Source organism: Monodon monoceros, unplaced genomic scaffold (genome assembly GCF_005190385.1).
Source record: "Monodon monoceros isolate NGI ecotype Baffin Bay Population unplaced genomic scaffold, NGI_Narwhal_1 Super_Scaffold_16, whole genome shotgun sequence".
Lineage (NCBI taxonomy): Eukaryota > Metazoa > Chordata > Mammalia > Artiodactyla > Monodontidae > Monodon > Monodon monoceros.
In genome coordinates, this window is record NW_021703772.1 from 42878674 (window position 1) to 42892481 (window position 13808).

Sequence of the window (13808 nt, forward strand, 5' to 3'; positions counted from 1 at the left end):
CTTCAAACACAAACAGGAGGGAAATGAGAGTGTTCTGAAGACAGCCTAAGAACAAAAACTTGACTCTCTGACCTGATCCTGCTGCTTAAAAAGCAAAAACCAAAATCAACAGCACGACCATTAAGGCCAAAACCAGCTGACTTCCCCACAGAAATACCTCAGCCTCTACTGCAAACCTACCTCACAGCTCCCAAACGTGTCATGAATCGTCAGAGCGATTCATTATTGCTGAAAATGAAGGCAATCACATTTCCTCTGATTAACGTTTAAGTTGTTGATAGTGTCCAAATGTTTGGGAAATGAGACTTCACAAATCGTTAAAAATAAATTGCAAAAATTTATAATTTGCGGAAAATTAAGGAAATGTCTGGTGACAGTCCATAAACTGCAACCTGCACAGGTCCAATTTCTTCATTTATACAGGCATTAAATATCACCCGGTTTTCCCACTCCCCTTTATAAAATAGCTAAACTGGGTCTAGGAACCATCTCTTGAATGTGAAGGCACCAAAGCAACTTGATATTTGGGTGCTTTTTTGGTTTGTCAAGAACTGTGTGGGTGGCTAGCAATCCCCGAGCCGGGCTCGCTCTTGCACATGGCAGTCCCATGAATCAAAGTCTCCAAAGGAGGGCTTCCCTGGTGGCGCAGTGGTTGAGAGGGTCTGCCTGCCGATGCAGGGGACACGGGTTCATGCCCCGGTCCGGGAAGATCCCACATGCCGCAGAGCGGCTGGGCCCGTGAGCCATGGCTGCTGAGCCTGCGCGTCCGGAGCCTGTGCTCCGCAACGGGAGAGGCCCACGTGCCGCAAAAGCCTGCGCGTGCGGAGCCTGTGCTCCGCAATGGGAGAGGCCCGCGTACCGCAAAAAAAAAAAAAAAAAAGTCTCCAAAGGAGGAAGTAGGCAGGAGCTGAGTGCTCCCATGAATGACTCACCTCATCTCCCTCCAGTCTGCTACCCATGCTCCATGCATGGAATTTTTCTCCATTGTCTAAAGCACATTTATCCCTCAAGACTGAGGGATAAACTCATACTCCCAATAAAGTTCATAACTAGTTTATACCCATAAGTGTCAACCATGAGCTTTCCACTTGGAGTGATTTTGAAAGAGGGATCAAAAGTACTGGCCTGTTACCATATTCGTATATTCTCAGCAAAGAAGGCTAATGACATCTTACGCTCTTTAAGAGAGATATTTAAACCTTATACTCTTTAAAAATAATGTATATTGAAAAGGAAGATGTAAAATAAAGGAGGCAGCTCCATCAACACCATCATTAGGATGGTGGATGGGAAGGAATTTGCAGGTGAATATCATGTAGGAAACGGGTGGGGCGGGGTGTGGCAGTTCAAACACTAAGATCGTGACTTATTTCAGCAAAAAGTACTATTAATTACATATTTAACTGATGTTTCTCATAGCTCAACACTTTTGTCTGAGGTCAAATTTTGGATATAACAAGTTGGGTGGGGGGGTTCCATATTTTACATACAATGTAAAATACATAATATTTTATTTAATGTATTATGTCTGTTGCGTAATAAATGAAATGGTACATTTATCCAAAAGTTATAAAACTTTGTAACAGCACTGTTTCAGAGGAGTTGGGCTATATTACTGCTTTAAAATGTGCTGTTGGTCTTAGCAAAGACTTACTCAGTGGAAAGCCCTTGGGCAGTCCCCATTTATAATGCTGTTCCTACAGAAAAATACAGTGCAATTAACAATCCATTTTTAAAAATTCACAATTTCAAGAAATGGGCCCCAAAACAGGAACCACTTTTTTTTTTTTTTTTTTTAAGAAAGTAAACTTAAAAACATAATCCTCGGGCTTCCCTGGTGGCGCAGTGGTTGAGAGTCCGCCTGCCGATGCAGGGGACATGGGTTCGTGCCCCGGTCCGGGAAGACCCCACATGCTGCGGAGCGGCTGGGCCCGTGAGCCATGGCCGCTGATCCTGCGTGTCCGGAGCCTGTGCTCCGCAGCGGGAGAGGCCACAACAGTGAAAGGCCCACGTACCACATAAAAAAAAAAAAAAAAAAATCCTCAAAATCAGAGAAAAACATTTAATATTAAATATTTTCCTTTTAAGACAGTCCCAAAATTGAATGACTGGCTGAAGTTACAAAAAACTTTCCTTTAAATATGTAACATTTTTCTTCTAGGTACACACTCAATTATGGTCAATTTTAGAAAAATATCAATACCATTATAGTGCTCTTACATATTTTTAAATAGGCTTTGATTTAAAAAGTTAAAGCAACAACACTGATGAACGAGCATATACACCTTATGAACCATATTACTTCTCACCATTTTCGTTCTAAAATCTACTTTAAATTGTCTCCTTTCTCTTCAACTACAAGTTCTCTAGCAAATAAAGGACAAAATTAAAGGCAAAAAACTGGAACAAAAAGTGTTGCCTGTAACTAGAATCAATTTTCTTTTAAAACAATATTTTAGAAAACGAATCCTATAATCATGAGACGAACCTACCAGTTGGTCTTACACTGACCCTTCCCCAACTAATAGATTGTTTTATTTGAAACAATCGTTGCACCTTGCCTATCACACCCTTACTGTATATGGCCACTTTCAACGAGGTTGTAAGGGCAAGATGAATAAGAGTGCCTGAATCCAAATAACTAGTATTTGGCCTGTACAAAACTAGCTCGATCATACGAAAAGTGAAATACTCAGCCACTGCTGTCCTGCTTTGGTCTACAGCACACTAATAGGTTTCCCCAGTAAACCACCTATCCATTCTAAGACCTATCAGATAAGCACTTAGAAAAACGTTGAATCAACTTAGATTGCCCAACACCGTTTTGAATTTAATTTCACTTTTTAAAAGAATAGCACTTGTTATTTCATGGAGATGCTATAAATATTCCTCAGAGATCTAAGGCCATGTTTGCAGTTATAAGAATATCCAAACTGAATTGTGTAGAATTGGAGTATCTGGATTATAATTCTCTTCCTTTGCAAAACTGGATATGTTCTACCAGGATTCATAGCTAGATTTTTCTCCTCAATGAACTTTAATTCACTTTCACCTTATTTTCAGTATCAATGTTCCACTCTAATCTGTTTTCCAAACTGACATCAGATTACACGTGGCCAGCAAGGCAGAGCTATTCACCCAGCTGGCACTGGAATGCTTTGCAGTCAAATGCATGTGTCATCATCCCATGGTTTAATGCATCAGTTTCCCTCTTCCGTTTAGAGACAGACGAAAGTAAATGAAAGGTTTTCACCAGCTCAGCTGAAAAACGTTCTCATGGGAACTGTCAGTCGGGTCGAGAGGCAGAATTAGAAACATTCAAAAACATTTCTTCTAGTGTCCTGTCCCATTTTTAAAGTGATGCCCAGGGCTCTCCAAAAGGCAGGATCTTAATTCCTGCAGTCAATTTTCGCTGAAGAAGAAAGGCAGAATTTTCTCTATAATCTATCAGTTTATTTTCACTTGAGTGGACAATATCATAGAAATTTTCATTTTTGCACTGATGTGGATTTTGAATACTTCCTCTTGAGTCATACTCTGAGCCCTTGCACTTCAGCTTATGGTACTTTTAAGTCCTTAATTATATGCGTTCCTAATGTTCAACCCTATGAGCTTTGACATTTCCATGTGTTCCAATTTTGCTGAGAATCCAGGAAAATGTATGATAGCATCTGGGGTATTTATGTGAATAAATTAAAAGAAAAAAAACCTTTCTACTTCTCTATCAAAAAGCAGGTAAAAGTATCTTAAAAGTGCCCAACCAAATCTCTACTCTGCCTTCCCCCCAAATAAGTTTATTTATAAAATAAATAATACATAAATAGATTACTGAAAATCAAGATGTTTGGAAGATTAACTGAGGAGGTTTAGACAGGAAAATGGAGAGAACAATTAACTATCATGAAAAACAAATCCGAATTCTCGCAAGAAACTGGGGAAAAAGAACCCCAAAGCATTTATTGCATGGAGAAGGAAAACTAACTTCTAAAGATTTTATGGCCATCATAAGATTTGCTGTAGACATATGACTGGTTGGATTTGGCCTTGGCTGAAAGGTCTGCTTAAAAAGAGTAGAAATGTAACCTGCTTGGTTTTAGGAATATTATATATACACAGATTAGGGTTAGGTTAAGATGAAGTGTGGGTGCTGTAGGATGTTTTACAAGGGCATCTCATGCAGAGGTCAAACGGCAAGAACACCACATATGTTTGGAATTTACAGTTCACGCTGAAGATTCCCATTTACAAGAGCAGCTGGTCTCAACCTTGACGGCACACTGGAACTACCTGGGAGCTTTAAAATACCGCCGCTCGGGCTGCACACCCTGAGGTTCTGATTTATTGGTCTGGGGTGTGGCCCAGACAGCTGAATTTTCAAAAGTTTCCCAGGTGATTCCAACATGCAGCTAAGTTTGAGAAGTACTGAACTGGAGTGTATTCTTCTGAAGAAAGGAAGAAGACTGTTTAGAAACATAATGCAAGCATTTTCATGAAGACCATAACTGTAACAGTGTTGAGAAAAATGGTGATATAACTTGCAGAAGGAAAGGATGTTCAGAAAGACAGACTTGTAGAGAAACTTGAATATATAAATGAAAAATATTCCTGGATTGCTAAAGGGTGTTTCGCTTAGTGCCAGGTTACAGGATGTTCCCACTTGGAACATCTAAATTCTGTTCTGATTAGGTCTGTAGCAAATACTTTCAAAAAGTAATCTAGTTTCCTGATTAGAGCTTCCTACCAAATAGGATGTGTCCTCAGCTGGCAATAGAACCACCATCTTAGGTCCAAGACCATAAGCTCCATGCAGGCAAGGAACATCTCTGCCTTGCTTACCACTGGCATCTGGCTCATAGTAGGCACTGAATAAATACTGGGGAAATGACTCCCTCACTTATACATGGTCAAATTGCTCATGAGGTTTAACTCAGTTCCCTGAGGGCTGTGGGTGTCTCTTTTCCCATGGTTAATTAGATCTTACTGGAAGATGAAGCCAAGCCAATGTCCCATCATGACCCCATTATCCTATAAAAAAAAAAAAAACGTTTCCGGGCTTCCCTGGTGGCGCAGTGGTTGAGAGTCCGCCTGCCGATGCAGGGGACACAGGTTCGTGCCCCGGTCTAGGAAGATCCCTCATGCTGCGGAGCGGCTGGGCCCGTGAGCCATGGCCACTGAGCCTGCGCGTCTGGAGCCTGTGCTCCGCGACGGGAGAGGCCACAACAGTGAGAGGCCCGCGTACCGCAAAAAAAAAAAAAAAGAAAAAGAAAAACCGCTTCCATGTATTGTGACATGATATTAAGCACCTGCCCATTGACAAAGATCAACACATTTTTTTCTGGCAAAATAAAAATAAAATCAGTTTCTCTGATTTTAGAAATATCATTGAATACATCTTTCCCCCCCCCCCCAACTTTCTAGTGAGATCTCTGCTTTTGCCCTATTCATGAAACACCTAAATAAAGATCAGCAATGTGCCAGGTAAGAAATCTCTTTCCCTGCCAACTGTAAAGAATGACTTTAGCATTTAGTGCCCATTTAGTGACAGTAACCTGAGGTCTTGCTAGAAAGAAACTAATTTTAGCACCATGACTTCTGAGTCTACTCCAGCAATCCTAACTCACAAATCTCAAATTCTTCCTCTTACCAAGGGACTGGAAGCTTTCCTTTCCAGGGTCTGCTAAAGGGACACCAATATAAGCAGACACTGTGCTGAAGGGGAGTTTTCCAGGGCAGCACGAAGCACAGGTGTCCCACACACTCTGCTACCAGCACACAGATGCACTCCGGGAAGGCTCCCCACGCTGCCCAGGAGCTTAGAATGATGCCAAAGGTGCAGAAATAGGGAGCATCAGAGACTTAAAGCATTTGGCTTTTTTCCTTATTTCCAGATACCGGGAACCATGTGAGTTTGGGGAGAAAAGTGAGGAAAAGCCCTGTAGAAGATCTTTTATTATTTATCAAGGAGGCCTAAGATTTAGATCCTGAGTCTGACATTTAGTAGCCATGTAACCTTGAGATAGTTACTTGACCTTCAAAGCCTCACTTCTTCTATAAAATAAAAATAATAATAGCAGCTAATTCATGAGACTGTGATGGCAATTAAATCAGACAACATACATAACACCACAATCCTTGCATATAGTCAGCCCTCAATAATTATTTACCACTAGCTATTAAATATGGGACATGATAAAGCAAGGCACAGGCGCTATCCCCAAAATAAATGTTCTAAGAAAAAGGCATTTACTAGAAAGGCCTGGCTGAGCTGCAGGAAATGGGCTGATGTTTTTTCTATGACTCTGTGAACCTGACAACTTGAAACATGTCAATCCTTTGGGTGGTCATTCTGGGTAGGGCCTGGTTGTTTAAAGGAATTCACAAATTACTTACGGGGAGAGTTAAGAAAGGAGAAGCCTGATCTACTCGTTATTTTCCTGAACCAAACTGAAGTACCACTGCTAAAAGTGAGAATAAGAGTGTTAAAAGCTCCTTAAAACAGCTTCTAAATGTCAGAGTTAGCAAGGGGGTGAACAGGAAATTCTAATATAAGTCTACAATGTTTAAATATTTAACTTGAAATAAGCATGGAGTCTTTTTTAAAATTTCATTATGAACCTCAGCAGAAATTTTTTTTCAACCTTTGCAGCAGAACTCATAAGATCACAGTTGTATGACACCTGGATAAGACCCAACAAATCACCTAATACAGAACCTCTCTGCCTGAGTCCAACAGAGGTGAAGTGACCAGCTCTGGCCAGGCCATGAGCTCTGGTTCTCCCAACTCCTGGCTTTTTTCATGGAACCATCCTACTTCACTTTCAAGCAACCTACAAATGAACAAATGACTACAGACATAATGTCCGTATACCTTGTTGGAAATTTCACAGTAAGAATTTTGAATCTGCATTCCAAAAGTCAAGTACTAATACAAGGAAGTCTTTTTAAATAGCCCTGTCTCCAAAATGCTGGATCTCAGCACTTAAAACACACACACACACACACACACACACACACACACACATACACACACACTTTGTTACATCTTTACAAAAGTTATTTGTAGATTCAAACATTTAATTATATTAAATGTTGTCTAAAGAATGCATGATTTAATCTCCAAACTGTTCTACATTAACAAAGATAATACAAAAAAAAAAGTAGCTCACCTCAAAAATTTCGAAGCCATAAATGTCCAAAACGCCCATGACCTTCTTTCTCACTTTTGTTTGTGCCTTAAAAATAGTTTCAAATTGAAGGGTTAACTTAAGCATGAAATATAACACTAAAAGCATACCAAGGAATATAGACATATATTACAAGTTAATTGTGTTTCAGACCTAGAAGAATATAATTTAGTTGTTTTTAAATGTATGAGAGAGGACGCTGGTATGGAATCTTCCAGAAATCTTAATAATAGATGACTTACTTAAAGAAGGCATGACTAAGGCCTTCTTTATTAGATACTTAATTATAAAAAAGAGATCACTGAATCTTACAACAGGTAGCGTCTTTCAAAATCCCCTAGTCCAATACCCTCATTTACTGAGGAACATATTAGTAGCTAGAGAGGTGAAGTGACCTCTTCAGCCAAGTGTGTACAACTAGTTAGTAGATCAGTCACAACCAGGACCTGGGATGCTGTCTCTCACAGTTACTCTGCAAATACCATTAAACTATTCACCAGTGAGATTTCTTATAACACACATGGCAAAACAAAATAGGTAGAATCACTGACAAATTTCAATCCTAAACAAGGTAAATTCTTTTCAAGGAACAATCTCTGTAAGTGGTAATCAATTACCTGATTATAAAATTAAAGTATCTTTAATGTGTATACTCTGAATACCATTTATTACAACTGAGTTATTTGTTTATAGAGATTCAATACCTTAATGCTTTCATTGATTCGATTTACCAACCATGAAAACAACCTGCTGTAGAGGTTTTTAGCCAGAGCATCACGGGCATAATAAGCCTATTAAAAAGAAAAAGAAAAACGCAGTATCTGCAATTACCACAATGCTTAATTTCAATAAAATAATGAAGTTTTTAAAAAGATACCGAAAGCTCTTTTATTTCAAATTTCTTTTCAAGAGCGTTTTTATTGTACTGTGGATGAACAGTCAAGCCATTAAGAAAACTGGGCAAATTGTTTATACCCAGTTATTATACTTTTCCACATCCCAGGAAATTAATTTTAAATATTGCAAAAGCTTTCACCACAAAGATATTAATCTCAATGTTATGGAACAGAGAAAAATCACAGGCAATTTAGAAGTCCAACAACAGGGGCAGAGTAAAATAAATAAAGAAGCACCTATTGGGCGGGCAGTTACACAGTCACCACAGAATGATAGTTATAAAAATTAGATAATGAAATGAAAAAATCCTTGTTATGTTTTGTGACGATAAAAAATTATATATTTATTATAATAACAACTATTTTCTTTAAGCTACTACATGTAGGAAACTCAAAAGGATATACATTAAAATGGTTTTGACTGATGGGACCTGTAAATATTTTTCATCATTCAATCTTTTGAGCATTCAAAAAAATCTTCTGTAATAAGCAGTAAAACAATACATTGTTGGACAATACTTTGTATAATAAAAATAAAGCCCTTTTACTTGCTTATCTATTTGTTTGAAAGCTGTTCATAGCTACTTGACAAAGAAGAGGTAGAAGACACATATGTCTCTCTGACCTTGACTTAAGAGTGCAAAGGCTGGAGAAAAGTTGGGTTTGGTCAGGAGAACCTAATAGCCCTTAAACATACTGGGTGCCGAGGGTGTGCAGGAAGTACTAATTATATGTCTGAAACCAGTGCTCCGGGGGAGGTCTGGAGATGGGCGGCAGCAGCCTGAGAAGTAACGGGCCCCAGGGGAGGAAAGAAGAGGTTTTGCTGCTGTCTTCAACACTGGACATATGTGTGTGTTTCATTGCTTGTAAGTAGAAAGTTGGGCATTACAGTTAAAGTAAACCATTATATTTTTATTTTATAAAGAACACAATTTACTGGATTATGTGAAAATTCTTTCTCTGCAATTCTTCCTAAATGAAGTGTAACCATTTAAAAAACAGACTCACTCCCTGTTGCAGGCAATGTACTGCAGCTGGAAAGAGAGTACCTTTTCCCTTCATCTGATACTTCCGTGCTAATCCCAAACCTTGCTCGCTAAGTCTCAGGCAGCTACTCCAATGAAGGTTAGAAAATCCACCCAGAAGCTGGTAAAAAATAGAGCCTGACTGTCCAATGCTAAACATGGACATGGAGGGGGGTGGGAGGGTGGGTAAATAATTCCACAGCAGAAAATGTATGTAAAATGCTGACACAAAGAAAGAAGCCTTAATTAAGATGGATATCCTTTCTCCAATACCCTTGGCTTCTAGTTTTTATTTTCTTGAAATAGAAAATTTAAGTGCCTAGAGCAGTACCTGGCACATAGTAAGTCTACAGGTATGCTTATAATTATGATTTTTGAAGTATCCTCATTCTCTACTACTGCCTCATGAGCCTAAATAATTCTTTCTTAATCCTTTCCCCTTTCTTCTTGTAAATTCAAGTTATCTCCAAACACTACTTATTTGTAAACAGACCCTATTTCATCATCACGTCATCCAGCCTTCTTACTTGTGTGCTATCTGCTTCCAACAAACCACCATTTCAGTATGCAACTGAACTAATAGTGACCACTTATTCCGGTAAACGGCTTTATCATTTTTAAAGTGTATCCACAGCCAATATTAATCTTCCTTGCTTTCCTTCAAATACTTATTCCAGAAGTCTCAAACTCAGATGCTTTCAGGGACTGAACAACAGAAATGAACGGGATATAGTGGGATCTTTGGGGGCTGGAGACTGCATTCCAGGTTAAAGGCACTCAAATTCAAAATTTAAAAAGCAAGCTAACAAAACAGAAAAAACAAAAAACTACCCTTTCCTCAAATATTCATCAAATAAAATATGCCTGTTGAGCTACATCTGGCCGCAGGGGCTGTCACTTGGCTACCTGTAACTTCTTGAGTCTGATTCGTGCCACCTCATCTCCACAATAATATCCTCCAAAGTAAGGGCAGGAAGGGTTACTGCCATTTAAGGATCACGGACAAGGTGCGTAGAAATGAGGGAGGACACCAAGGATGCTGACTTGCCATCTCAGATTCTAAGCACAAATGAAAAGACTGAGTTTCTGCAGCTGAGGAAGCTCTTAGAGAAAGATCCCAGGTGGAACTGCTTCCGTGATGACCACTCTCAGGCAAGCCCAGGTCAGTATGGTAACTGGAGACACGGAGATGCACAGATGTGGGGTCCGCCCTCCGGGAGCTTACAGCAGAATGCGGGAGGTCAAACCAAGGAGTCAAACAATCAAAGGGCAGGTTCCAAGGGAGTTTGCAGGAGAAAAAGGAGCTCAGAGAAGGAAGACTCTGGGGCCTATGTGATCAAGGAAGGCTTTCTGGATGAGGTGCAATTAAAGGACCATTTAGAAAGCAGAAGGAATTAGCAATGACATGAGCAGCATGGGGGATAAGCAAAGGGTTAGGGCTAGGTAAAATAAGGTAACAATAAGCATGGCATTTAGAGAACCAGCAGGGAATCAACTGAGAAAAGTCATTTTGGGTCAGATGACAGAGGACCTTGGAAGCCAAGGAGGGAGTATGTGGTAGAAGCTGAATAGTAACTCTGCCTGGAGTTTCTGTTATTTCAATATTAGTCATTCTATCTGGGGAAAGATCTAAATGCCTTGAGGAAAATGAGGCATGGGGCAATAAAGATGATAATGGGGCCCAAGAATTGAAGCTATGAGGAAAAGTTAATAGAACAAATCACATCTCGTAAGAATCAAAATCTTCTAGGCAATAAGATCGGTAGAAACAAATACTCTGAACCCTACATTAAAAAAAAAAAAAACTTGAAAAAGGAGCTGAATAATCAAAGATCTGAAGCCAAACTCTTTTATGCCAAAGGTTAAAAGAATGTGGAAAAGTTTTACCGAGTGATGAAAGGTGACTCAAGCTTATCAAAGTAAGAGGCACCTGGGCCTGGTTTCTGTAGAGGATGATTAAAAAGCAAGAGTAAAACACACAATAAAAACAGACAAAAATATATCCATGTACATATCCCATATATATCCACATATATTCCATATATGTATGAAATATTCCTAAAGGGCCTCTTAGATGTTTTCTCATCGCATCACTATGTACTTCACAATCCCCACTCTGGCTACTGAAATGTTCTCAAAATGTGACTTCTGGATGGACCACAGTAGCAGCAGCATCACCTCTGAACTTGTCAGAAATGCCAGTTCTTCGGGCCTACCACAAACCTACTGAACCAAACACTCTGGGGGTATGGCCTGCAAACCGTGTTTAAGAAACCCTCCAGGTGATTCCGATGCACCCTCAAGTTTGAGAACCACTGCTGCAGACGCGCCACTCGGACACCAAACGTAACCTTTCCAGCCACGTTGCTTTGAATCGTCTTCACATATCTAAAGCCATAGCCAAGCCTGATCAACCCTTTTCCTGATATGTACTCCAAACCTGGCTCCTCTCACTGTTTTCTTTTTGAAATGCCATTTCACCCATTCTTTATACATCTAAATCCTTCAAAGTCTGGCTCAGAAACTATTTTCTGCGAAAGTCCTTTTTAATCCCTTATGTCCCTACTAACAGTCTACGTGGGGGCTTGTGCTGTGCAGGCTCTCAACAAACTTTCCTTGATGAGGTAAGTGACTCACCATCTGACTTTGAATGAGTGAGGGGGACGGGGACAGACGTGACGGCAGTAGTAGTAACTTAGGAAGAAGGACACGCAACAGTTATAGCTAGAAACTTTATGTATACATCAAACTTACATATGCATAAAGGTACAGTATTTCCATAACCAAAATCCCTCACCTAAAATAAGAAATCAAAGTTGAAAGAAAGTTAAAGGTGTGTAGGCATTCTTGGGTTACTAGGAAAGACTAGGCCAGAGCAGCAGAGAGAAAGATTAAACCCAATCTACTGTCTTAAGCTTAAGGCTACTTGCAAGGAGGATGAGAATACAGTTGGACAAAATAGGCCTGAGTGGGAAAAGTCCTGAATTAGTCATTTAATTCTAGGCCAGATGAGCACTGACTGGTGGGAAAATGTCTAAACCATAGAACAAAGGGTTTACACTGAAAGGGTCTCCACAAGCTCCTAGGTATACATGCATGCATGTATACATCTGTTCATCCATTTTGAACCAAAGGAGAGAAGACATAAGCAACTCAGATTTGTGTCTTAGAAAGATTTCATTGGCCTAAGTGTGGAGGCTGGAGGGGGAACAGTCAGAAAGGCAGCGAGGCCAGTTTGGCCTCTTGACCACAGCCAGCTTCCCCCACTGCCTTCTGCAAATCAATAAGTGGCAATTCCATTTTCCTAGTTGCTTGGGCCAAAAATGTTGAGGGTCATCCTTGACTCTTCTCTTTCTTTCATATCACACATATCAAGGCATCAGCAAGTCCTGTTGTCTCCACTTTCAAAACATATCCAGATGTGACCACTTCTTGTTCCACTGCCACCACCTGGTTCAAAAGCCACCATCATCTCTGGGTTAGCACACAACTGTGTGCTCCCCTGTGCTATGAATGTCTGTGTCCTCTCACCCCCAAACCCATATTGTTGAAGCCCTACTCCCTAATGCAGTGGTATTTGGAGGTGGAGCCTTTAGATTTAGATTAGATTAGATTTAGATGTGGTCATGAGGGTGGAGTCCCCATGATGGGACTGGTACCCTTATAAGGGGATGAAGACATCAAAGCTCACTTGCTTGCTCTCTCTCTCTGCCATGTGAGGACACAATAAGAAGGGAGCTGTCTGTAAATCAAGAAGACGGCCCTTACCAAGAATTCAACCCTGTTGGCACCCTGATCCCAGGCTTCTAGCCTCCAGAACTGAGAGAAATAAATGTTTTTTGCTTAAGCCACCCAGTCTATGGTACGCTGTTATAGCAGCCAAAGTGACTAAGACGGCCATCTGTCCCCTACACTCTGCTCTCTACGTTGCAGCCAGAATGACTCCTTAAAATACAATGCAGATCATACCACCCATGCTCAAAACTCTCCAGCCACTTCTCAGCTCACTCGACTTCTCTGCCCCCAACACTATGGATGTCCCTTGCTCTGCTCTACTGTTTTCTCTTTGTCGCCTGCACTTACCACCTGCTAGCTTGCTATATACATTTATTTATTAGGTCTACTGCTTTGTCTGGCTCCTTCTGCCAAAATTTTAAGCTCCATATGGGCAGGGATCTTTATCTGTTTAGGTTACCCTGTGTCCCTAGTGCCTAGAACGATGCCTAGAAAACAGCATGACAGTTAAGATAATAGCCTAAAAAATAAAATTTTTGTTTCCACTTACATAAAAATACCACAGACTTTAAAAACTCCCTTCCAGACATTATGTTTCACCCACCTGAGCCACGTTCAGTGTAGTTGAAACTTTCTCTTGCTTGGCCTCAACTGTTCGGAAACTGAAGGCTCGCTCTAGGACTGACTGGTCAATGCCGGTCAGCTCGCAAATTTCTTTTAACTCTGTTGTGCGGGAATGGACAAACAGTGACTGCATATCTGCTGTTCATAATCACTTTCAAGGCTTACACTGTTCTTTCTAAATCGTTTTCAAACCCAACAGTGTAAAATATATAAATCAAAAGACTTCAGACTGAGCTGTAATTATGTTTCTGCTCGATTTCACTAGAAAGCCTTTTCAACTCAGTGAAAAGCAAGTTTTACTTTCTATATTAAAAACCGGGCAGAAGTTCAAAGCCAGTTTTGCT

General features: G+C 40.2%; 1 protein-coding gene across 4 annotated transcripts in view; it reads right to left on the reverse strand.

Annotated features, from left to right (window-relative positions):
• Positions 1-13808, reverse strand: part of MYO1B (myosin IB) — a 187731-nt gene that overhangs the window by 42013 nt on the left and 131910 nt on the right. For all 4 annotated transcript variants that reach the window (XM_029225226.1, XM_029225228.1, XM_029225227.1 and 1 more), the window contains exons 11-13: positions 13445-13563; positions 7889-7975; positions 7167-7232 (exon numbers count right to left, since the gene is read on the reverse strand). In XM_029225226.1, the coding sequence (XP_029081059.1) occupies positions 7167-7232; positions 7889-7975; positions 13445-13563 (272 nt within the window). The remainder of the gene's footprint in view (positions 1-7166; positions 7233-7888; positions 7976-13444; positions 13564-13808) is intronic.